The 25861-nt window shown below is 43.8% G+C and overlaps 1 protein-coding gene and 1 long non-coding RNA gene across 13 annotated transcripts in view; one reads left to right on the forward strand and one right to left on the reverse strand.

Moving 5' to 3' along the window:
- Window positions 1-1892: 1892 nt before the first annotated feature.
- LOC106986636 (uncharacterized) lies at window positions 1893-7002 on the reverse strand. Of its 2 annotated transcripts, none has more exons than XR_001432092.3 (3): window positions 6866-7002; window positions 5756-5826; window positions 1893-2912 (listed from the first exon to the last, which is right to left on the reverse strand). It is a non-coding gene; the product is annotated as an uncharacterized LOC106986636 (long non-coding RNA). The 2 variants fall into 2 exon arrangements; XR_008290964.1 differs by having other exon boundaries at window positions 5677-5826.
- The window catches only part of TTLL11 (tubulin tyrosine ligase like 11), a 242673-nt gene continuing 223708 nt past the window's right edge, over window positions 6897-25861 (forward strand). For 8 of the 11 annotated variants that reach the window (XR_008290962.1, XM_027035017.2, XM_027035018.2 and 5 more), the window contains exon 1: window positions 6897-7649. Coding sequence is in view for 7 of the 11 variants with exons in the window: in XM_027035017.2 (XP_026890818.1) it covers window positions 6897-7649 (753 nt within the window). In the remaining 4 variants the exon portion in view is untranslated. Of the gene's footprint in view, window positions 7650-10639; window positions 10787-25861 lie in introns of those variants that run through there. The other 3 variants (XM_053204674.1, XM_053204676.1, XM_053204677.1) reach the window with 2 other exon arrangements.

Genomic DNA, 25861 nt, shown 5'->3' on the forward strand with positions numbered 1-25861 from the left:
TCTCTCTACTTCCGTTCCTGCCGACCACCCGTCTTCTAAGTGAGGTTAAGGGTCAGGCTCTGGGCGACAGTTGGCTCTGCCCCTTCCAGCTGTATGAGGTCAGGCACTAGCTCGCTCTTCTTGGGCTGATTGCTGCTATGTAAATGGGGGATACCAACACTATCTGCTTACTAGGTTGCTGTGAGCATGAAATAGACAACCCATGTCAAGGGCTTAGAGCAGTGTCTAGCTCAGTCTATGCTAGTTACTTCTACTTCTCACTGCTCAGAGTGTTCATTCTGAAACACAGATCTGTGTCCTTCCTCTGCTTAAAAGCCTCCCAGGGATCCCCATGATTATGGGAAGAAGCTTAACATGATCTGCCAACCTCCCCATGTGTTTACCACACCCATCAGCACCCTATCCCTCTCCTGAATTCTGAGGTCACCCCTCGGGGGCCTTTCCTCCAGCTATGCTCTCTGCCAGGCTCCCTCCTCTTGTCCTCCAGGACCCCCACCCCCACCCCACTCCTGCTCACAGCATTGGACATTAGGTGGTCGGGGGGTGGGGGGGGGGGAAGACGTGCTCATCTGATAGACATCACGTGAAGTTTTCGAGGCCCTGCCATGAAGCAGAGCCCCAGTCTCTGTGGACTTTGCCCACTGTGGACCCCACTGTCCCTTGTATTTGAAGACAATTCCCCATTCTGATCCTCTCTGCACCAAGTGCATGTATGGCTTGGATTCATTAAAAACTTGAAGTCAGTTAAAATTTGTTATATTTTAAACAAATCCATCTATCTCATTAGAGGTCAGGAAAGTGGCTCCCCTGGGGTTGGGGGAGGCTGACTGAAGGAAACATAAGGGAGATTCCAGGGTGCTGGGGATGTTCTGGTTCTTGATTTGGTTGTTGCTACATGCGTGTGGTCAGTTCATGAAAATCCATAGAACTTTCTGTATACATATTACTGTTTACATGCAGAGAAAAAGAACCAATAGATTATAAGGAACTGGCTCATGTGATTATGGAGGCTGACAAGTCCTAAGAGCTACAGTTGGCAAACTGGAGCCCCAAGAGAGCTGAAGGCATAAGTCCTAGTCCAAGAGCAGGAGAAGACTGATGTCCCTGCTCATACATGTGTGCACAGTGAACAATGGCTAGTATTGTTATTCAAGAAGAAACCACCTATTTGAGAAATAGTTAACCCCAAACTGCACATGAAGCCTTCTGCTCATTCATTTTTTTTTTTAAATTAAGGTTTACTTATTTTTGAGAGAGTGCAAGAGAGAGAGCGTGTGCACAAGCGGGGGAAGGGCAGAGAGAGAGACAGGGAGACACAGAATCCAAAGCAGGCTCCTGGCTCTGAGCTGTCAGCACAGAGCCCAATGCAGGGTTTGAACTCAGAACCGTGAGATCATGACCTGAGCGGATGTCAGACGCTCAATCACCTGAGCCACCCAGGTGCCCCTGCTCATTCATTGAGATTGATCACTCCCTGTTCCAGTGAACCCTGGTGCTCCTGGGTGCCCTATCACCGTGTTTCTAAAAGGAGAGGAGATTTGGGATCTGAGGCTTAAGGACAAACAGCTCGCTGACCATACAAGGGGTCAGTGGGTGTGGAGGGGGTGCACCAGGCAGAGAAGCAACACTTGCAAAAGCCAAGTGGTGCAAAAGTGTGTCTGCAAATAGAGTCAGGCAGGAACCCTTGAGTTTTACTCAGAAGCTCCTTGCTGTGGGCCTTTCCTGTACCTCATCCCACTTCAGCCTCTGCAAAAACCAGGCCTCAGGTGCCCCCTGGCGGTGGTCTTTGATACTAACAGGACAGAAACTAACACCTGGAGGACAAGCTGCCTACATCCCTCTCCCTTGAACTGTTCCTTCCTGTCTCCCCAGAAATGGACTTGCTGCAAAAGTGGTAGAACAATCAAAGAATGTTTATTTTATTTAAAAATTATATGTTTTCCAGTTATCAGAACAATGAATGTTCATTGCAGAAAATTTGGAAAATATAGAAAAAAATAAAGAAGAAACGAAGTCCTCCTAATTCCGCCACCCAGGATAACCACTATTACTATATTGGCATATTTGCTTCCAGTGTTTTTCTCTGCATACAATTTTCACATGGCTGAGGATTAGCGTGTATATATATTTATATACAAATACATAGACATACATATGGGTTCAGTTATGTGTAAACATTTGTTGAGTATTTTTTTTTAGCTTTTATTAATTTTTAAAAAATTTTAATTCCAGTATCATGAACATACAGCATTATATTAGTTCCAGGTGTATAATATAGTGATTCAATAATTCTCTACATGACTCAGTGCGCATCATCATTGTACTTTTTAATCCCTTTCACCTCTTTCCTCCACCCCCCACCCACTACCCCTCTGGTAACCATCTGCTTGTTCTCTATAGTTAAGGGTTTGGTTTTTGGTTTCTCTATTTTTTTTTCCTTCCTTTCCATATGTTGAGTATTTTTGTTCACAAAGTCCTGGTGTGGGAGTTAGCGTGGGTGTTGGGAGCCGGGTGCCAGTGTCAGACCATGCTGAGCTAGAACCCCTTACTAGCTGCGTGACGTGGGCAAGTGCCTTCTCTGAGTAACAATTTCTTTCTTGATTTGTAAAATGGGATTTCTGATGGGACCTATCTCAGGGCTGCTGTATGTAGATGGCAAGGCATATATAAAATACGCAGCACAGTGCCGGGGGCAGAGAGGGTTTTTCCTGGTAACATATCACCATGGAAAGCTTAGTCTGCCTTTCTGATTCACAGTGGAAACCTCTGTAAGTGGGATGGACTTCTGGGTCTAAGGATATGAAGACCCCAAGGTTGATATAGTTGGTCCAAATGGAGAGGCAAATTTCAACCAAGATCTCGTGCCTCCCGCACCACAGCTGTCCTCATTTGTCTCTGTATTCTTCCAGGCCCTGTGTACGCAGAAGGGTTTTTCAGCATTCTAATTGCAATGCTTGCACCAGTTTGCTTAGTGTTAGTTACATCATCAACATTTTCCTAAGCGGCTAAAGCTGTCATTGACAGCACTTGCCATGGTTTGCTTAACGATTTCCTTATTATTGAATATCTGGATTTACTTTTTCATTCATTCATTCATTCATTCACTCACTCGTTCGTTCGTTCATTCATTCATTTATTCATTCATTCATTCATTCATTCAAGAAATAGTTCTGCCAGGCACTGAACTAGGCATTGGGATATAGTGGTCAACAAGAACAGTGAGCACCTTACACTTCAGGCACTTGGACTCTGGCCAGCAAGACAGACCACGTCAAATAAACAAACAAGCAAGATCCCCACGGTAAGCGTGGTGAGTGCTGTGAAGGAAAAGGAGAGAACTATGGGGGGGTGGGAGGGGATCTATTTTTTAACACATTTTTATATTTTCTAGAAGTTGTCCTAGTCTCTAATTCTAACCTGCTGTTTGCTCCTCAGCAGCTGTAACTGAAGCTGCTCTTTGAGGAGTCCTATTTGGGGTTGGACTTTCCACTTACACAGTTTCTGGAGGAGTCAGAGTTTACCAAGGTGGTCAAAGGCCTGACAATGAGCTCAAATGGGCCTCATTGTCTATCCTCCCTTCCTCTAAGGCTTATGTTTCAACCAGTGTGGTCTGCTCCCTGCCCCCCAAAGAGACATGATTATCCCCTTCTTAAGTCTACTTGTACAGTGCCTTTTCCTCACTGTCCTCTCAGTGCGGGACCTCCACTAGCCCTGGGAGCCTTTGAACCAATTGGGGAAGGTGTTCCCTTCTAGTGGACAAAGCCTCAATGGCTGGAGCTTGGTGGGCAGAGTACAAGTTGGATTCCAGCCCTTTTGAGGCCTCCTGGGCCACCTGCATGACTGCACATGGCAGTCCTGCCCGCAGCCTCTGGAATAACCACCCTACCTACTTTCTTTTTTTTAATTTGTTAAAAACAGTTTATTTATTTTGAAAGAGAGAGAGAGTACATGCTCACGTGAGCGGGGGAGGAGCAGAGAGAGAGGGAGAGAGACAGAATCCAAGCAGGCTCCACGCAGTGCAGAACCTGACATGAGGCTCAAGCTCATGAACCATGAGATCACAACGTGAGCCAAAATCGAGTTGGATACCTAACTGACTAAGTGTGGGGCTCAAGCCCACAAACAGTGAGATCACAACCTGAGCTGAAATCAAGAGTTGGATGCTTAACTGACTGAGCCACCCAGGCACCCCACCCCACCTACTTTTTATCTATCTCATTCTTACACCATCTTGAAGACTCAAAGTTTATATTCCATCTCTTATAGGAAGTCTTGTCTAGCCTTCTAATTCACAGTAACTTCTCCATTCCTTGAACTCCTAAACAATTTTTTCACTCCTTGCCTTATTTGGCACTCAATTGTATACTGCCTTGTGATTCTTCTTGTTTTTCTCTCCTGTATTGTTCTTTCATCTGAAGAGATCTGATTTAGATAGAGAAATCACAGGTATCTCTGTAGATGTGTCATTTACACTACATCTTGAAGGAGAGATAGGCAGAGTTCTAGAGAGTGTTCTAGGCAGAAGGGAGGGCATGTGCAAAGTCCCTTAGGCAGAAGATCTTTGAGATTCAAAGCCAAATGCACATGAATATCTCTGCATGGAATGGCCTTTCCAGATTTGGCAAATGAAGTGGAAAACAACTATTAAATTATGCATTCCAGGGCGCCTGGGTGGCTCACTCAGTTAAGCATCTGACTCTTGATTTTGGCTCAGGTTATGATCTCATGGAGCCTGCCTGGGATTCTCTCTCCCTCTCTCTCTCTTCCACACACCCCCATCTCAAAAGTAAATAAAATAAAAAAATATTCATTCACACTACTTTCTGAGGACCTCTTTGTTCTAGCCCCTGCAAATGGCATACAGAGATGAATCAGACCAGACATGTTCCTTCCCAGACTAACGGAGGAGGCTAAGATTTCTCTACAGTGTAACAGACAGACCAGGGTAGAGGGTTATCATGTATGTCAGTAGAAGAGTGGAGAGAGTAACTATTTCTTGCTTGTGGGCACTGAAGAAAGCTTATCCAAGATGGAGACATCTGAGTGGGGTCTGATGAAGGGTGACCCATGAGGAGGCTGGTGCAATGGTCCAGGCTAAAGGCCTGAATTGGGACAATGACAATAAGGATAGATAAAAGAGGAAAGATGAGAGAGACATTTCAGTGTAAAACGTATAAGACTTGGAGATGGAATGGTTTTAGGAGGCTGGGGAGAGGAATAAGTTAAGTCTCTCCAACTTTCATTCATGAATGACTGAATAAAGGCAGTACCCCTGGATTTGGTAGAGGGAGTAGGTTGGTGGAGAGAGATTGGGGAGTGGTGAGGCATTCTCCTTAGCACCACGGACAGCTCCAAGGATCTCCAGAAGACTTGACATAGGCCAGATCAATGGTGCTTGCCCCTGGCTGCCTTAGAATCAGCAGAGGAGCTAACTTAACATACATACTCCCAGTCCCACCCAAATGTTCTGCATCAAAGTCTCTGGGGTTGGGGTTCAGGAGCCTGCATTCTAAATAAGCACCCCAGATAACTCAGGCACAGGCAGTCACATAACTACAACACTGAAATAAAGCTATGATGGCCTCCACAGAAAGAGATGAGAGCGCCCTCTGCTGCTAAAATGACGTTTTGATCTCTTGAATTTATTGCTGGTGTATTTCAAGGCAGTTTATTTACGTGGGGAATCTCTGGGCCAAAACAACCAACCAACCAACCAACCAAGAGACTGGGCAGATGAATAAGGAAGAGCGGCCACCTGTGAGTAGTTATGATACGGTCTTTAGTCTGGGATTCTGGGATGCTGTTAAACCTTCCCAACTGCATTCCCTAAAAAACAAAACAAACAAAACACAATAAATGTGACTCCCTAAGGTGAGAAGGGAGAATCCTCTCCTTGCATTGGCTTTAAAGATATGTTGCAACCCAAAAGAAATGAAAGCAGGGACTTGAAAAGGGATTTGTGCACCCGTGCTCATAGCAGCATTATTCTCAATAGCCGACAGGTGGAAGCAATCCAAATGTCCATTGACAGATGAATGGGTAAAGACAATGTGGTAGATACAGGCAACAAAAACATTATTCCGTCCTAAAAAGAAATGACATTCTGAGATATGCGACAACACGGGTGAACCGTGAAGGCATTACGCTGAGTGAAATAAGCAAGACACACAGGGACAAATATTGTACGATTCCACTCATATGTAATGAGGTCCCTAGAGCAGTCAAATTCATAGAGAAAAAAGCAGAATGCTGGTTGCCAGGAGCTGGGGGGAGGGAGAACGGGGAGTTATGGTTTCAATGAGTACAGAGTTTCAGTCTGAGATGAAAAAGTTCCAGGAATGGTTGTTGGTGATAGTTCTCACGCAACAATGTGAACGCACTTAATGCCATTGAACTGCACACCTAAAAAGGTAAAAACGGTAAATTTTATGTTATGTTTATTTTACCACAATAAAAAGAAAAGTGACATAATAAGAAAAGCAGTGTTATTGCCCTCCAGTTGATTGGGAATGAGTAGGGCTTCTCCATCCCATAGGGCGCTCTCTGAGAACAGGGAAAGGTGTCTCCCTTCTCAGTCTGGGGCTCTCCCAGGGCCAGCCAGGTGTTTCTTTAAGCGGACAGCTAATCCCCCAGGGCCTGGACTCGTCCCGTCCATCATCAGATAGAGATGATTCCCGACGGTGCAGGTCCCTCCAGCAGGTGAGGTTCTGCCTGCCCCTTCCGACTGGGAGTTATCCCAGCGACTGTGTACGGGGTCGGGGGGAGGGTCAAGTGGGCCCTTAGTTTGAGATTCTCGTCTCTCTTCCGCAGCTCCCAGGCTCAGGAGTCCCACAAGCGCCCAACACCTTAGCACACCCCTTCTCACCTTCTGCTTCTCCAAGTTGTGCTCCGTCAGAATGCCAGCGCCCTCCCTCCGGCCGGGCTCAGGCGGCTTTCCGCCCTCTTCCAAGATGGCCGCCGCGGTTTCTGTGACAGGCCCGATCACGTGGGCGCCGCCGCCTATGAGGTCGCGGGAGCTCGAGCGGCGATTGTCCCTTCCCGGGCCCCGTCCCGAGGCGGCGACTGCCCTTGTCAACCCAAGCCTGAGCGATCATGGCAACGGGCTCGGGCGGGGAGCGCGTGGCAGCGGCGGCAGCGGCGGCAGTTTGGTCGCGGGCCGGGGCGGCGGAGCGGCGGCGGCGGCGGTGGCACTGGCGCTGGCACCGGCCCTGAGCGCCATGCAGCGGGGCAGCTCCGAGAGGGAGCTGGCGGCCCGGTGGGAGGCGGAGGCGGTGGCCGTGACCAAAGCGCAGCCGGCGGCGGAGCAGGTCCGCGTGGACTCGGGCGCGGCCGGGGAGCCGGAACGCAAGACGCCAGAGGAGCAGCCCAAGGACCCGGCCCCGGCGCAGCCCCGCGCGGCCGAGGAGGGGGACGCCCGCGTCGTCCCGCGGCCGCCGCCCACGCTGCCCCCGGCCAAGCCGCAGGCGGCGCGGGCGCGGGGCCTCTGCCCGCACGGGAAGCCCCGGAGCAAGGGCCGGGGCGGCCGACGGAGCTCAGGCCGCGCGGCGGACGAGTACCACTCCCAGCGGCCCGTCACTGTGGACAGCTCCAAGGCCAGGACCTCCCTGGACGCCTTGAAGATCAGCATCCGCCAGCTCAAGTGGAAGGAGGTGAGGCCTGGCCCGGCCGCGTGGGCACGGCGGGAGGGTGGACAGTTCGACCTCGGAGGACCCGGCGCGGCCCAGGCCAGGGCTGAGGGCTGAGCTCCTGCCGAGCGCCAGGCTCCAAGTGCTCATCCTTCAAAGCCTCGCCCCAAAGTCGCTTCCTCCAGAAGGCTTTCAGCCCGCTCCAGGTCAAGTTAGCCACAGCTTCTTCCCCTGGCTCCCCTACAGCTCTGGTTTCTACCTATCAGCACTCCCCTGCATTGTAGATCTTAGCCTATTTATGTGTCTGTCTTCTCCACCAGCTTTGAGTCCTCGGGGCCCGGGACTCTTTCTTTCACTTCTTCATTTAAGTTCTGTTTGCTCAACACTTAACTGTATAGCAGTGAACAGTTTGTACTTTGGAGGCAGACAGACTTAGGTTCTCACCACACCCTGCCACTTAGCTGTGTGACTTTGAGCAACTCGCTTCACCTCTTAAGCCTATTTCCTTCTCTGTAAAGCGAAGCTAATAAGTGTCTCATAGTTTTGTTAGTATTAGAAGACTCATTGCTTATTGTAGCATAGCACAAGTGTGCAATAAATGGTAACTAATCTTAGCACCGTCTCCTCTCTCTTCCTCCATCACTGTCACCATCACCACCACCACCATTATCATCAGTGCAGGAACCGTATTTTACATTCTAGGCCTTGGCATGTGGCTATAGCATGTGTCAATGAGCGGTGGCTGAAAGGGTGGATGAAGGAATGGGTTATTCCTCCCTGAGCCCATTTTAGACCTAGTGGGGGCTGGAATGAAGCACCAAAGACACCCAGGAGTGTCTGTCGCAGTTGGCTGAGTGGATAAAGCCATTTGACTTTATTTTCAGCTTCTAAGGCTTTTTAAACAGGGTTTCGGGAATATTGGGATTGTGATTAGGGCAGTCAAGTCTAGAGACTTAGATCCAGATGGTCTGCTGGTGTAACAGGAATCCGCAGCAGGTGACGTGAAAGACTCAGGTGCTTAGCTCTGTGCTTTGGCTATGGCAGACATTCAGGAATGGTTTTATGAAGCTGGAACATATGGAGAGATGGCCGCAGAAAGGATTGATGAGGTCAGAGGGTTGATGTCCCAACAGGAAGGAGACGTGTGGTTTGGAGGGAAGACAAGAATCAGGCAGGGCAGACGTCTAGGTAGGGAGGGGTTAGCCATTGGGGAAGTCTGACTCCAGGTGTCAGGGTCCCCAGGCTTGGGGCTTGGGATTCAGAGGAGGACTTCCATGCCTAGGAAACCTGGAGGGAGGCTCCCAGCTCTGGACAGGGTCCCAGGTCTGGGACAGAACAAGATAAAATCAGAGAACTTGTCAGTGCCATGGTCCTAATAAAGAGAGAATCCAGGGACTGAAACCAGGCCACAGAGTCAGGCAAGGCTGAGAATCAGGCAAGGAGAGCTGTGCTCGGCTTAGCGCTGTGGGAGGGAGAGACATGAAGCTGGCTAGATCTTGCGAGATGGAACCAGATGGACTCAGAAACCAGCAGGCATGCATGCCAGGTTCAGGTACTCGGTCCACGGGTGTTTGCTGTGGGTGCTGACTCTGGAAATCAAAGATGCTTAAGATGTAACCCTTGCCCTCAAGGACCTTACAGTTCAGTAGGGAAAAAACACAAAGAAATCATTGCTGTGATTAGAAGGTCTTTGCTGCTGCTTCCTGAAATGCTCTTTTCCCAGGTATTTGCATGTCTTATTGTCACTTTCCATCTCTGAGCAAATGCTTCCTCCTCAGAGAAGCCTTCCCCCACGATCTGTCCCTCCACCAACCGTTCCTCTTCTTTCTTTTATCAAATAGCACAAAACTCTACCTGACACTCTGTTACCTATTCCCTCATTAGAATGTAAGCCCCATGAGGGCAGGGGCTTTGTTTTATTTATTGCCATATCCTCAGGTGCTTGGCACACAGAAGGTGTTCAATAAATACTTGTTGAATGGATGGATACGCTGTGTGATGAGTGTTTCCCTGTCCCTATGTAAAGGTGTACGTGCTGTGGGAGAAGAAGAGGGCCATCTCATGAAGGGCTTCCTGGAGGAGAGAGATGTGAGCTGAGTTCTGAGTGCTGAAAGGGAGTAGGAGTTATTTAGGGCCATTGAGTTCAAATCTCTGGTAGAGGGCATAGTATGGGCACAGCAGAGGCACATTTGGGGCTTTGCATGTAGCTCAGTATGGCTGGAGGTGAGTGGGCGGCAGGATGGTGGTGAGGTGAGGCTGGAGAAAGGAGCGGGGGACAGACCACAGGCCATGCTGTGGGATGTGGACTTGTTTTTTGGAAGGCTGTGTGAGCCAGTACAAGATTTTAAGGTTCTTCCATTTATCGACTATGCTAGTTTGACCAGTGAGTTAAACTCTTGAAGCCTCTTAGTTTGCCTGTCTTTCAATGGGGGTGGGTTGGGCTAGTTCAGTGGTTCCCAGGCTCTCTGGTGACATCATGTCATGTTAGTCTACATGAGACCCTGGTGCTGGTAAACCCAGTGGAGTGGGCAGTTGCCAGGCATTACCTGTAACTCCCCCCACCGCCCCAACCTCGCCTTCTTCCTCTCGCCCAGAAAGTATATTGGCATATAAGTGGAGATACCGCTTCTGGCATATTTTAAAACAAACTCAGTCACAACAGGACTTTCCTATTAGATGTGTGATTATTAATGTCACTCTTCCCTATGAGTTTGTGAGGTGCTGAGGACAGGAGTGGTGTTTGACTTGTGGTACATCATAGGTATTCCATAAATATTTACCAGATGAATGAATGAAATACTTGCCACAGAGCTCACATTTCATCTTGACACTCTAGAATGTGGAGTTTGAAAAGTACTGGAGTAGGTAAACTTTAAGTCCCTTCCAGCCTTAATTATGATTTTAGTATTGTTAGTACCTACCATAAAGTTGACTGCATGAAAAGCAGTCACTAACAAAGCGTAGACAGACACAACCTCTCCAGGCCTCAGTTTCCCCATATGTTTCAGGAGTGATGTTGGACAAGATCATCTGTAATGCTCAGCATTGGTGTCTGAGGACCAGGGCTGGGACACAAGGCTTGGTGTCCTTTGTATTTCGTGCAGTGCTGTTGCCACAGGATTTGAGAGTACCCGACTGGCTGGGGTGGACGGGGAGCCCAGGTAAGAAATGAGGTCATGAACACCAGCCAGGGTGAAAGCTCAGTGTTTCCTTTGAAAGTGCACAGTGAGGGGCGGCACCGGACAGTCCATTTAGCAGGGCAGCACTGAGCCAGCATGTGAATTCAACGTTTGCTTGGCTACAGGACGCAGTCTCCCTTCCCCCTTCATTTTTTTTTTTTTATCACACACACATTTAACAACCAGGATAGCGAACGTCAACAGCTATAATGAAGCCTTACATAACTCTTAACCCTGTGCCAAGCACTCTTCCAAGTGCTTTATGTATCTACAGTGATTTGATTTTCCCAACAACCCAATTAAGTGCCTCATTGTCTCCATCTTACAGAAGAGGAAATTGAAGTATACAGAGGTGAACTTATCCGAGGTCATATGGCTAGTAAGTGGCATTTGCTAGTGGCTAGTAAGCTAGCATTTGAAACAGAGATTCCGTTTGAAACCAGCCTTCATTCTGGACTCTTCTCACTGTTTCCTACTGGATCTCTATCTGCTGTCCCTGGGTTGGAGTTACACATACGGATGTGAGTGGGATTCCCTCCTTGCCCTCCAGCAGCTTCTGGCTTGAGAGAAAGACATGCACACAGTGGCGGGTCCAGTCTGGGAGTTGAATGGGTAATGGCCATTCCATACAGAATAGGCACAAGGCAGGGAGGATGGATCAGATTTTGTGTGCAGGGTGGGATTTTGTGTGCACGATGCTTAGGGAGCACGTGGGAAAGCGGGAGAGATGAAGAAGCCAGATCATGGAGGACGTCGGAGGCCAGGCCAGGAAGCTTGAGCTCCTGCCTGAATGTGATCACAGAATCTTGCCAGATATAAACTCAGCTCCTCTTGCCCACTCTCTCAGCCCCAGGTGAACCACGCCAACTCTCTGGTGATTCTGTTTTCAGTTGTATCTACTCTGGTCGGGTCTAATCCAACCATGTCCACAATGTTGAATTTGCCTCTCAAAGGAAAATTCACAAATATTGGCCCTGTTAACTTATAGATAAGGCGAAAGTTTATCTTAGAATAGCAAAATCAGGTTTATGGAGTCGCTATTGAAGTTGCCCACATGAAAGTGAGGGATTTTTCCTGGCTCACAGTAGTGCTCAATAAATATTTATGGAATTGTATGGTCCTCTTTCAATTGTGTGAGCCTCTCTCCCCATCCTCCTGTGTATTCTTTTGTAGTTTTGACACCATCATTAAAGAAACCCTAGGGAAAAGACACCAAAGAGAATAGCTGCCCTCCCTGGAGCTGCAGGTTGTGTATACGTGCACAGTGGTGCCATGGACACCAGCTAGCTGACGTGCGCGAGGGCGCTCAGAGATTTGATGGAAGGACCTTTGTTGATAACGCCTTGCATAAGCCCCTGTCCCAAGATCTATTACAGTGTGAGTTCTTGGTTTCAGAGACTCCAAATCATGTGTTATTTTCTGAAATTTATCCAGCCTTTCTGCCGCATGTGTATACTTATTATGTTGTCCTGTTTCTAAGGTATAATATCAGTTACTGTTTATTAAATATCTGTTATAGGCTAGGCATCATACTATGCGCTTTATGTTCATTAAAAATTAGACATTTACTATGGATTATTTTATTTAGTCTTCACAGCAACCCTCCGAAGTAGATCCTATTATCATTCCCAAATTACAGATGAGGAAACTGCGGCTCGGGGAGAGTTTCATATAGGGCTAGCCCAAGGCCACACGGGTAACAAGTGGCAAAGCCATCCAGGGCCTGTGCTCATAGCCAGTGTACAATCCTATACTGTCTTCTTTGCTAATCATTTGCTAAAATACACCCCACTAGTAGTTATTCTATTATTGGTAGTCCCAGATACTGAGTGAAGAAATTGAGGCGGGCACAGTAAGTACGAGGGAGAGCCAGGGTTCATATAGTAGTCTGTCTTCTTCCAAAGCACACTTGCCGATGTGTTTTATAATTCTCCACTTCTTATTTGTCTGACTCATAACTCTCAAATGACAGCGGAGTTGCTCAGAACCAGGAGAGTGCTATTGCAAATAGGACTTAAAATAAAACACACTGAAATATATCCTACCTGGCAGGGGGAACATTTGGTGCCTGTACCTTCCAAATCCTATCTTGCTGCTGCCCACAGAGAAGAAGCTATTTGGGTGCCATTTGACTAGCTGAGTTGCCTTGCTCCTCTATGGAATGTGATCCTGCTGTATGAATTGCTGTATCTCATTCCTTCTGGAAGGTGCGGTGTAAAATGAAAAATTATATAGTTTAATCTTACCTCCCTTTCCTGTTTCAATGATAGTCCTTGCAATTTATGTTCCATTTTTTAAAAACAGCATGGTATTTAAGAACGGTTTATATCCTCTTCCATCAAATGCTCTCCTTTCAACAGACATGTCATTATAATGCCTAGTCCACCAGAATTTTCCCTTTGCCAGTTGAACTTGTCCTTCCATAAAAATCACAATTCACTACCACTGTTGTTTGAACAACATCGTATATGTAATAGCTTCATGAAGCCACACGAACACCTTCAATAGTCCTTTAAAAGACAACAAATTCCAGGGGCTCACATTCAAGTTCTATAGCTAGTACAAATTAAAATTTTGGTTTTTGTGGTCAATAATTGTCAGAACTGTTTCCCGGGTTATGTAAGCATACCCTCTATTGTAAATAGCCTCAGTTTTGGTAGCATTCTGGGTTCTGGTTTTGAGCCAGCGGAAGTTGAATGCAAAAATCCAATAATTCTCTTTCTCTTTTAAATCTATTCTTTGACAAGGACATATTGTAATAGTAACTGCCTGCTCTTTAAGTGCCTTTTTCTCTAGAAGGGAAGTGTTGTGTCCTGGAGCTAGCTAGCATGGACTTTGGATTCAGACAGTTAAGTGAAAATCCTCGCTACTAATGACTTGTGTGACCAACCATGTACTAAATATAGAATCTGAGCCTCAATCTCTTGAACTGTAACAACGGGCAAGTGATACTTACCGTGCAGAATTTTTGTGACATTAAATAAGGGAATGCATGTAAATTGCCTTAACCCAATGTTTGACACACTTGTCAATATTGAGTAAATGTTATTTTATATTTTTCATCCTTTGAGCAATTGCAGATGTGGGTTATTTGATCTACTTAAAAAATTTTTTTAAAAATGTTTATTCATCTTTGAGAGATGGAGAGAGACAGAGTCTGAGTGGGGGAGGGGCAGAAAGAGAGGGGGACAAAGAATCTGAAGCAGGCTCCAGGCTCTGAGCTGTCAGCACAGAGCCTGATGCGGGGCTTGAACTCAGGGACAGCGAGATCATGACCTGAGCCGAAGTTGGATGCTTAACCAACTGAGCCACCCAGGTGCCCCTGATCTATTTAAAAAAAAAGAAAAAAAAAACTATTACAGAATTTAATCTGCATATATAAGGTTACAGCTTAACCAGAACATATATGACCAGCTTATTTGAATCATGTTATAAATATTTTGAGACCTGCTCTGTGACAGACTATAGCAAATAGTGAAAACATACAAAGCTCTTGGGGGATAAGGGACAGTTACATTTTTTAATATATATATTTTGTTTTTTGACTTATTCATTTTGAGAGAGAGAGAGAGAGAGGAATCCCAAGCAGGCTCCATGTGGTCAGTGCAGAGCCCGATCTTACAAACCATGAGATCATCACCTGAGCCGAATCAAGAGTTGGACACTTAACTGACTGAGCCACGCAGGTGCTCCAACAGTTACATTTTAAATGAACATCAAGGTGATGTAGTTTAGGTTTAAAATGTTTAAAATAACATGGACTTAAAGTTCTGTTAAAAAAATTTTTTTTAAGTTTATTTTAAGTTTATTTTTAAGTTTTAATTTTTGAAACAGAGAAAGACAGAGCACAAGCAGGGGTGGGGCGGAGAGAGAGGGGGACACAGAATCCGAAGCAGGCTCCAGGCTCCGAGCTGTCAGCACAGAGCCCGACGCAGGGCTCAAACTCACGAACGGTGAGCCCATGACCTGAGCCGAAGCTGGACACTCAACCGACTGAGCCACCCAGGCGCCCCTTAAAGTTCTGTTTAAATCAGTTATACTTTTAGGGTTTTGTGAATTTAATTGAAAAATTTAAAGCCCCCATTCTGAACCTGGCACCTACCTCATACTTTGGTGTATTAATTATTATACATCACCACAGGAAGCTTATTTTAGCTATTTGAGTTCACACAGAGAACTGAGATCGTGTATGTAAATATACCCATTAGCTGTGTGGAAGTGATGTGGATTTTCTGGGCCGATTTCTTTACCCTTTACTATCATTCCTATTCTTTACTGTCATTCCTATAGTCCTCCCCATGGACTCTGGAAAGACTATAGCCAGACAGGGGGTTGAACCTTGGCTCTGTGACCCTGGACAACTTGCTTTACCTCTCTGAGCCCAAGATTCCTTATCTCTAAGAATGAGCATAAAATACTTGGTAGGGTTGTTATGAGGATTAAATCAGAAAATCTTTAAAGTGCCAGTGTTTACACTAGGAATACTGTTGGCCTTTCTCTCCACTGAATTTCCATGACATCTTAATTACATTTTATAACAGAAACTTGGTGGTGTGAACAGGCAAATAACCTTGTTGTCCTTTAATTAGTTTTGAGCTCCTCCCTTCCTTGTGGCTGCTCCACTGCAGCCAAGTTATGTCCCTGAGATCCCTCCGCACAGATTCCTTTTTTTGCTGGAGAGAACAATAACCATGTTTCTCTATTCCAGATGGGCTAACATCTCTCCTTTCACGTCACGTCAAGTTGTGCCTTGCTGTAACAGCTGCCTTGGCTGCCATTTGTGTGCATGTTTGTTTCCCTGGATGCGTTCGAACCATTATCTAGTAATTTTTATAAATGCCTTTGTAAGTCCTAGCAGGCAGTTCTGACGACCCTTTCTCTATCCCCATCTGCTTCTGTGTCATCATAAAACCTCATCCTTAATGGAGCTGGTAGAATAGGGCCGCATTTCTCCCGTGCCTGTCATGCCTATTCAGTAGAATGTTACTTTTCTGAGAAGTCCTTCTGTCGATCTGCCTAGAACTCTTATGAAGGACAGTTTTCCTGTTTTGTTCCTTATGCTCATAGGGAGGTTTTATTTCTCTTTGTGTCGGAACTGTGGTTTATTGGAATCTAAAAAAGCAACAATGCTAAATTTTCTGGACATCTTAGATTATTTACAGATATGTTTGTTCAATTTGCTAGAGCAATATGTACTTATAGAAATGTATACAGTTCCCAAGTGTATAAAATAAAACCTCCAACTCCCCACTCCCCACCCCATCCCCCTTCTAACTCTTTAAAAGGCAACGCCATGGTTACAGTTTGGTTTGCATCTTTCCAGATTTTTTCCTTATTCCCTCATGTGTCAGGACAAGTAAATTGTACTGTAGTAACAAGCAACCACAAAATATCAGTGGCTTAATAACAACAAAAGTTCACTTCTTGCTCATACTCAGGGATTCAACGTGGGTTGGGAGGGAGGGAGGGAGGGAGGGAGGGAGGAGGGAGAGTTGGTGGGAAGGAAGGGATGGGGCTATCATCATTTTGGTTATTCAGAGACCCATGCTTCTGACCTCCCTCATTGAGTCCCTGAGGGGAAGGGAATGTGCAAATTGTGCACTGCCTTTTAAGACTTCTACCCAGAAGTGACTGCGCTTACATTTCATTCACAAAGCATTACATGGCATGGCTAACTTCACAGGGCTTGGGATGTGAGGTCCTACCATGAGGGTACGAAGAGGGTAATCGTATACACACACACACACACACACACACACACACACACACACACATATATTGGCAATTTCTATTTTATTTTAAATGCTATAGTTACACAATATGTATAGTATTTGGCAACTGCTTTTTTTTTTTTTTTTTTTTTTTTTTTTAGCATGGCTATCTTTCTCTGTTAGCAAGCATAGGTTCATTTCATGTTAAAAATAAGCTAATGGTCGACTGGACGTACCATCATAAAATTTATTGTTGGATATTGTTTCCACATTTTTTCCTGCAATTACAAAGAAAGGCACAATACACATCACTGTTCAGACGTTAAGTGTTCATTTGTACAAATGCTTCTGTAGGATAAATTCCTAGGACTTGATGGGTCAAAGGGTAGATGCACATTGTATTTGGACGGTTACCATCAAATTGCCACCACCAGTGTTTGAGGGTGTCCCTCTTCTCATCTCCTCTCCAATACTGCCTTCTATTTATCTTCTAAGTCTTTGCCGAACTGACAGGTAAAACATATGTTCTTTTGACTCACATTTCTATGCTTGTCAATGAGGCTGGACTTTTTGTATGTTTCCTAGTCATTTGTCCTACCTCGTCTGTGAAATGCCTAAATGTATTCTTAAGTGTTCATTTATCTTTGGGGTTGTTTATGTTTATATTTTGCTTATGTTTATGTTTTTCCTATTTGTTTATGAATATCATGGATAGTCGCTTTTTGTCTCCTATGTGTTGTAAGCCTTTCCCCTGTTGATTATTTAAACATCTAATAGATAATCATTTGCCTTGCATAATCTACCTTATGATAATTAAAATGTTTCCTTCCTATTCACTAAAAACAGTCCTTAATTTATTACTGACTTGTTAGCTTATGAAGGCAAAACATAGACAACTTTATCTTCAGGTGCTATTAAACTTCTAGGGGCGCCTGGGTGGCTCAGTCAGTTAAGCGTCCCACTTTGGCTCAGGTCATGGGCTCACGATTCGTGGGTTCAAGTCCTGCATCGGGCTCTGTCTCTCTCTGTTTCTTAAAAACGAATAAACGTTAAAAAAAGTTAAAAAAAAAAACCTTCTAGTGAATTAACAGGCTGTGTGGAGAACTTTAGGGTCTTACATTTTCAATGGAGCTAGATGTTTTTTGTGGAACTTTTACATACATTTATCTAAGCTGACTTTTACTTTATGCAGTGAGTGTGGTAGGTAGACTTCATTGCTTCTGTTTGATAGATGGCAGTATTGTATGGCGTTAGATTTGGGTTTGAATCCCCACCACTTATTAGTTCTGACACATGGGGCATCAGACTTGTCTCTTAGGGTAGTTGTCCCATTTTAATAATGTGTGTTTAATGACATATATAACCTGCATGTTAGAGCCATTGCCCAGTGAGGATTGGCTGCGTGTCAGATGTTTCACCCTTCAGAGGTGTTAAGTGACATACAGCTTAGAACTAGACTCCAGGTCTCCTGGTTCCCAGGCTGGGTCTTGTTCCCATGGCCACACTGCCCATCTAAATAGAATATGGGGCACCTGTGTGGCTCAGTCAGTTAAGCGTCTGACTTCAGCTCCAGTCATGGTCTCATGGTTTGTGAGTTAGAGCCCCGCATCAGGCTCTGTGCTGATGGCTCAGAGCCTGGAGCCTACTTCAGATTCTGTGTCTCCCCCTCTCTCTCTCTGGCCCCTCCCCGACTTGTGCGTGAGCTCTGTCTCTCTCCCAAAAATAAGTAAATAAACATTTAAATAAAATCAATGTATACAGTATGATTTCGTGGCCCCCTAGAAATAAAGAAGACCACTGGAAATTACTTAATTACTTCAGTCATACTGTACAGGCCTGGGCTTTGAGCCTGTTAGTTTTATTTAAAACTCAGTTTTAAAAACATTAAAATTTTGTGGCACAAAAACAGACACATAGACCAATGGAATAGAATAGAAACCCCAGAACTAGACCCACAAACGTATGGCCAACTAATCTTTCACAAAGCAGGAAAGAACATCCAATGGAAAAAAGACAGTCTCTTTAACAAATGGTGCTGGGAGAACTGGACAGCAACATGCAGAAGGTGGAAACTAGACCACTTTCTCACACCATTCACAAAAATAAACTCAAAATGGATAAAGGACCTGAATGTGAGACAGGAAACCATCAAAACCCTAGAGGAGAAAGCAGGAAAAGACCTCTCTGACCTCAGCCGTAGCAATTTCTTACTTGACACATCCCCAAAGGCAAGGGAATTAAAAGCAAAAATGAACTACTGGGACCTTATGAAGATATAAAGCCTCTGCAGAGCAAAGGAAACAGCCAACAAAACTAAAAGGCAACCAACGGAATGGGAAAAGATATTTGAAAATGACATATTGGACAAAGGGCTAGTATCCAAAATCTATAAAGAGCTCGCCAAACTCAAAAAACACCCAAAAAACAAATAACCCAGTGAAGAAATGGGCAGAAAACATGAATAGACACTTCTCTAAAGAAGACATCCGGATGGCCAACAGGCACATGAAAAGATGCTCAACGTCGTTCCTCATCAGGGAAATACAAATCAAAACCACACTCAGATATCACCTCACGCCAGTCAGAATGGCCAAAATGAACACATCAGGAGACTATAGATGCTGGAGAGGATGTGGAGAAACGGGAACCCTCTTGCACTGTTGGTGGGAATGCAAATTGGTGCAGCCCCTCTGGAAAACAGTGTGGAGGTTCCTCATAAAATTAAAAATAGACCTACCCTATGACCCAGCAGTAGCACTGCTAGGAATTTACCCAAGGGATACAGGAGTGCTGATGCATAGGGGCACTTGTACCCCAATGTTCATAGCAGCACTCTCAACAATAGCCAAATTATGGAAAGAGCCTAAATGTCCATCAACTGATGAATGGATAAAAAAAATTGTGGTTTATATACACAATGGAGTACTACGTGGCAATGAGAAAGAATGAAATATGGCCCTTTGTAGCAACATGGATGGAACTGGAGAGTGTGATGCTAAGTGAAATAAGCCATACAGAGAAAGACAGATACCATATGGTTTCACTCTTATGTGGATCCTGAGAAACTTAACAGGAACCCATGGGGGTGGGGAAGGGAAAAAAAAAAAAAGAGGTTAGAGTGGAAGAGAGCCAAAGCATAAGAGCCTCTTAAAAACTGAGACCAAACTGAGGGTTGATGGGGGGTGGGAGGGAGGGGAGGATGGGTGATGGGTATTGAGGAGGGCACCTTTTGGGATGGGCACTGGGTGTTGTATGGAAACCAATTTGACAATAAACTTCATATATTGAAAAAAAAACATTAAAATTTTGGAAAAAAATAGAAAAAGTTTATAATCAACCATGGAGTTGCAATGACTATTTTTGTTTTGAAGCATTTCATTCCAGCATCTCTTCAGCATAAATTTAGCTGATGTGGGGCGCCTGGGTGGCTCAGTCAGTTGAGCATCCAACTCTTGATTCCGGCTCACATCATGATCCCAGGGTTGTGGGATCAAGCTCCTCATTAGGCTCTGTGCTGTGTGTGGAGTCTGCTTAAGATTCTCTGTCTCTCCCTCTGCCCCTCTCCCCTGCTTGCACTCTCGTTCTCTCTCTAAAAACAAACAAACAAACAAACAAACCACACACACACGCAAAATACTTCAGCTGATAATGATTAATGTCAGTGTTTTACAAAGCTGATATAATTTTATTTTGTTAACATTAATGCCCATGTTATAATTTAGATGTTTTTCTGTGCTATACAAACTTTTCAGAAATGTCATCTTAATTGTCAAAAAAACAATCTCATTCAGGAAACCTATTTATTTATTTATTTATTTATTTATTTTCGTGTTATTCAATGTTTAGATTGATTCCTCTGTGAAAAAATTTCCTGGAGTTCTTTCCCTCCACATTTTGTATTATTTTCTTAAAATAAACTTTGCAGAAATAAAACATTTGGGTTAAAGGGCATGTGTATTTTCAGGCTTCTGGAATGTATTGCTAAATTGCTTTCCAAGAATTGTAGCAGTTTTTTCGCAGCAGCATATAAGAGTTCTTACAAGTACTTACTTTTGAAGGATGTAATGACAAATATTGGGGAAGAGAGTGAACCAGATGAATCTTTCCCCTGTCTTCACTACTTCTAGTTCTAGTTCAGTCCTAGTTGAAAGCAGCGCATTTTGATATGGCTACTTTTGTGTAGTCATTACATCTAAATTGAAATAGTCACATAAAAATGTAAAGCCACTCTAAAATTTTCCGTTTTTAAATATTTATTTGTTTTTGGGAGAGCACAAGTTGGGGAGGGGCAGAGAGAGAAAGATAGAAGATCCAAGCAGACTCTGCCCTGAGAGGCTGACAGCAGTGAGGCTGATGCGGGGCTCGAACTCTTGAACTGTGAGATCATGACCTGAGCCGAAGTTGGACACTCAGCTGACTAAGCCATCTAGGTGCCTGCCACTTTTAAATTTTCAAATAACGTATTGAGTAGACATGCCTGGCCTTCTGTCTACCCTTGACCATCTCCCCACGTGTAGCTCTTTACTCCATTACTGGATCTTCTTCCCACAGGGTAAGGCTTAATTAAGCATTCCATGTAGAGTTGGGTAATGAAACTCCTGATAATTCCAATAGGTTATTTCTTTATTTTTTAGGTTTTGTCAAAATATCTTTGGTATTAAAAAAGAAAAGGACACATTAAGGGCTGTATTAAAATGTCACATGCCGTCACTAGCCATTAGGGAAATGAAAATCAAAACCACGATGAAACCATTTTGGACCCACTAGGATGTCTAAAACAGCAAATCATAAGTGTTGGCGAGGATGTGGAGAAATTAGAGCCCTCGCTCTTGCTGGGAATGGAAAATGGTGCAGCCATTTGGAAACTGGTTTGGCAGGTCCTCAGAATGTTAAACATGGAATTACTACATCACAGCAGTTTATTCTTAAGTATATACCCGAGAAAAATGAACACTTATGTTCACTAAATCACATGTATGCTAATGTTCATAGTAGTGTTATTCATAATAGGTAAGAAGTAGAAACAACCAAATGTCCATTAGCTGATGGATAAACAAAATGTGGTATAGCCATTCGGTGGAATATTATTCGGCCATAAAAAGAAATGTACTGATTTCATGCTACAACATGGATGAGTCTTGAAAACATCTTATATGAAGGAAGCCAGTCCCAGAGACCACACATTATGTGATTCCGTTTATATGAAATGTTCAGTATAGAGAAATCTACATGGAGAAAATAGGTTGGTAGTTGCCTAGGGACTGGGGAGCCTTTTGGTGGGAAGTTGGGAGTGACTGCTCGTACAGGATTTCTCTTTGGGGTGATGAAAATGTCTTAATATCGGTTGTGGTGATGGTCACGCAGCTCCATGACTATACTAAAAACTGTTGAATTGTACACTTTAAATGGGTGAGTTGTGTAATATGTGAATTATATTTCAATAAAGATGTTGAAAAAATGCCATATGCTTATCCAGTTCTCATCATTGAACAGTACTTGCCTCCCAGGTGGTAATTATAAATATGTTCCAGGACCTCAAATCAGCCCAGTGCCCCCTGTTGCTCACTCTGCATTGTAATGTTGCCTATTACTGGACACCTGTGTGAAATGGACTCTTTGTCCTGGTGGCATAGAGTAATGGCAGCTGTAACGCCATTCCAAACTTTCACTGTAAGGATGAGTTTTGGTTTTTTGTGGGGTAAATTTGAATATTTGCCTCAAGAATGAAGTTCAGTCTCCTTATAAAGGCTCCCTATGAAGACTTCCATGACTTGAGATGCAGTGTAGCCTGGACTTTGGAACCACACAGATATGGGTTTGAAATAACTCACTATGTGACAGTGGGAAAATTTTGCCCTGAACCTCGGTTTCTTTATTTATAGATGGGCACAATACATTCATACCCCATGGAGTTTTTGTTGCCAGCATAAAAAGATACAATCATGTATTTAGCCTATGATCCTGGGTATATTGTAAAGACTCAGTTGAATATTTTTTGTTAATATCTGGGCCCTGAGCTTCTCTAGGCTTACTTCACATATTCCGTGCCCTGAACTTAATCCACTACTGATGCTGCACTGCATGTGGTTCTCTTGAGCCTTCATGCTGTGCCATTCCTATGTCACCTTTGTTCATGTTTTCCCTCTTCCTTAGAATATTCCCTTCCTTTCTTCCTTTCTTATGTACCCTTCAAGGATCAGCTGATGACTCTTCTTTTCCATAAGTCTTCCCTGACCCCCCCAATCCCCACACACCCCAGTCTAGGCTAAGTAGCCTTGCTTAGTCACTTGTATTTTATACAGATCTCAATTTGATTAGTTTTTCCAAAGAAGCAACGTTTGGTTTATTGATCATCTCCATTGTATCTTTGTTTTCTATTTCGTGGCCTTCTGCTCTCTATGATTCCTTTTCCTTTTTGAGGCTTATGTTGTTCTATTTCTGACATTAAGTTGGATGCTTATCCTATCATCTTTTCTAATAAAACATTCAAGACTACAGAGTTGGGGTACCTGGCTGGCTTAGTCAGTAGAGCATGTGACTCTTGATCTCTGGGTTGTGAGTTTGAGCCCCACATTGGGTATAGAGTTTACAAAAAACAAAACAAAACAAAACAAAAGGCTACAAACTTGCTTCTCATTATTGCTTTAGCTGCACCCACAGCTTTGCTATGTAGCATTTTAGAAATCACCTTTTAGTTCTGTGTATTTTATATTTTCATGAAGATTTTTTCTTTGGCCCATGAGTTATTTAGCTTTGTGGTTTTTAAAAAATTTCTAAACATATGAGATTATTTCTGCTTATCTTATTATTATTAACTTCTATCTTAATAGTGTTGTGATTAAAGGACATTCTTTCTTTCCTCCCTTCCTCTTGCTCGAGAAAAATGAACACATACATTCACTAAAACACATGTATGCTAATGTTCATAGTAGTGTTATTCACAATAGGCAAGAAGTAGAAACAACCAAATGTCCATTAGCTGATGGATAAACAAAATGTGGTATAGCCATACAGTGGAATATTGTTCGGCCATAAAAAGAAATGTACTGATTTCATGCTACAACATGGATGAGTCTTGAAAACATCTTATATGAAGGAAGCCAGTCTCAGAGACCACACATTATGTGATTGTCTCCTTACTTTTTTCTGTTTTCCAGTTCTTTGTTTTATAGCCTATTATATGGTCATGTTCTATTTGCTTTTGAAAATAATGTGGGAGAAACTTGGTGGCTCAGTTGGTTAAGCATCCAACTCTTGATCTCACTCAGGTCTTGATTTCAGAGTCAAGTGTTCAAGCCCCACCTTGGGCCCAGTGCTGGGCATGGAGCCTACTTAAAAAAAAAGCATATTCTCTAGTTATTGAATGCAACATTTTACATATACATATTAGATTAGCTTGTGAATTGCATTATACAAATTTTATAGCCTTAATATTTTTGTCTGACCATTTATTACTTGAAGAGTTATGTTAATGTTTCCCTCTATGATTATAGATTTCATATATTTTTAAACTGATTTTTCCTTTTCTCATTTCTCCCTGTACTAGTCGGGAAGTTATACATCCTATTTTTATTCTTCTAGTAGTTACTCTCAAAAAGTTAATATGTATATAATAGCACAAAATTTAAAGTTAGTATCTTTATTTTCCTCTTAACAACACAAAGATCTTAGGATATTTCATTTCGGTTGTATACCTCCTGACTTCTATGCTTTTGTTGCCCAATATTTTAGTTCTCTCTTGCTTTATCCTTTGTTTGAACTTTACAAATTAGACATTATTATTATTATCATTATTATTTTACAAAGCCTTGGTGTATTTTAGATTTGCCCACATGTTTACCTTTTGCTTTGTTTCTTATTCCATTTTACAACTCAGACCTTCCTTCTGGGATCATTTTCTTTCTCCTGGAAGTAATGTTTTAGCTGTTCTTTTAGTGAGGGGCTATTTGTAATACGTTTTATCAGTTGGGTTTTTTTTTTTTTTTTGAGAGAGAGAGAGAGAGAGAGAGCGAGAGCAAACGTGTGAGCAAGCCCCTCTCTGTAGGGGCGCAGAGAGGGAGAGAGAGAATTCCAAGCAGCCTTCATGCCTAGCACAGAGCCTGACATGGCCAAACTCATGAACCGTGAGGTCACACAACCAGAGCTAAAATCAAAAGTTGGACGCTTAACCGACTGAGCCACCCATGTGCCCTCTATCAGTTTTTATTTGTCCAAAGTTACCTTTTTTTTTGCCTTCATTCTTGAAGATAGTGTCACCGCACATATGGTGCTGAGTTGATTGTTATATGATCTCAGCACTTTGAGGAAATGCCTCTTTTTACTCACTTCTATTTTTGCTACTGAAAGGTCAGTACCCAGTCGATGTTTTTCTTTTGCTGGTAAAGTGTCTTTTTCCTTCTGGCTGCTTTTGAAATCGTCTCTTTGTCTTAGATATCTTCTGTGTCATTATGACTTTCTGGGTGAGGATTTCTTTTTCTGCTTGAGATTTGTTGGGACTCATGTCTCTGAGGTTTGCTATCTTTTATTAATTCTGGAAAATTCTCATCTGTTTTCTCTTTCAATATTGTCTCTCACCCATTGTTTTATTTCTCTCTTCCCGGGATTGTGATTCAGATGTTTCTAGACTTTTTTTTTTTTTTTTTTGAGAGAGATAGAGCCTGAGCAGGGGAAGGGGAGAGAGTGAGGGAGACAGAGAATCCCAAGCAGGCTCTGCACTGTCAGTACAGAGCCCAACGTGGGGCTCAAACCCATGAGCCATGAGATCATGACCTGAGCCAAAAGTCAAGAGTTGGATGCTTAACTGACCGACCCACCCAGGTGCCTCTAGACCTTTCTTTAATAGTGAGCTCATGTTCCTTGGAACTTTAATCTGATAATTCTCTGAGACCTTGGTTGAAAGTGAGGATTTTCTTCCTGTGCCAGTGACTCAGAGGGCTCTACCAAGCTAGAACACTGAAAACCAAACTTTTGGTCTTAGGCTTTGAAGGTGATAGACATAGTATGAATTCTGACTCCAGACTTGCATGTATTATGGTAGGCATTCCAGGGGGAGGCTCTTCCCCTTCCCTGAGCCAACACCAAGAAAAGGCAGGTTTTCTTCTGGATCACCCACGGAGGATGTGGCCTCACAGAGGGCCTGGGTTGATTATAGGAGCTTCTAATCTGATGCTTGCCTTGCCAGCAGGCAGTCAGGGGCCAGACCAAGATGATAAACTTGCCTTTATCACTCTGGAGAATGGGTCAGGACTCCAGAATGGAGGCAAATTAGGACACTGCCATATACCTCTGGAGAGACGGTGCTACCTGGGACAGGATGGGGCTGAGTGGCCACGGTTGTTGATTGAGA

This window comes from Acinonyx jubatus, chromosome D4 (assembly GCF_027475565.1).
Source record: "Acinonyx jubatus isolate Ajub_Pintada_27869175 chromosome D4, VMU_Ajub_asm_v1.0, whole genome shotgun sequence".
Lineage (NCBI taxonomy): Eukaryota > Metazoa > Chordata > Mammalia > Carnivora > Felidae > Acinonyx > Acinonyx jubatus.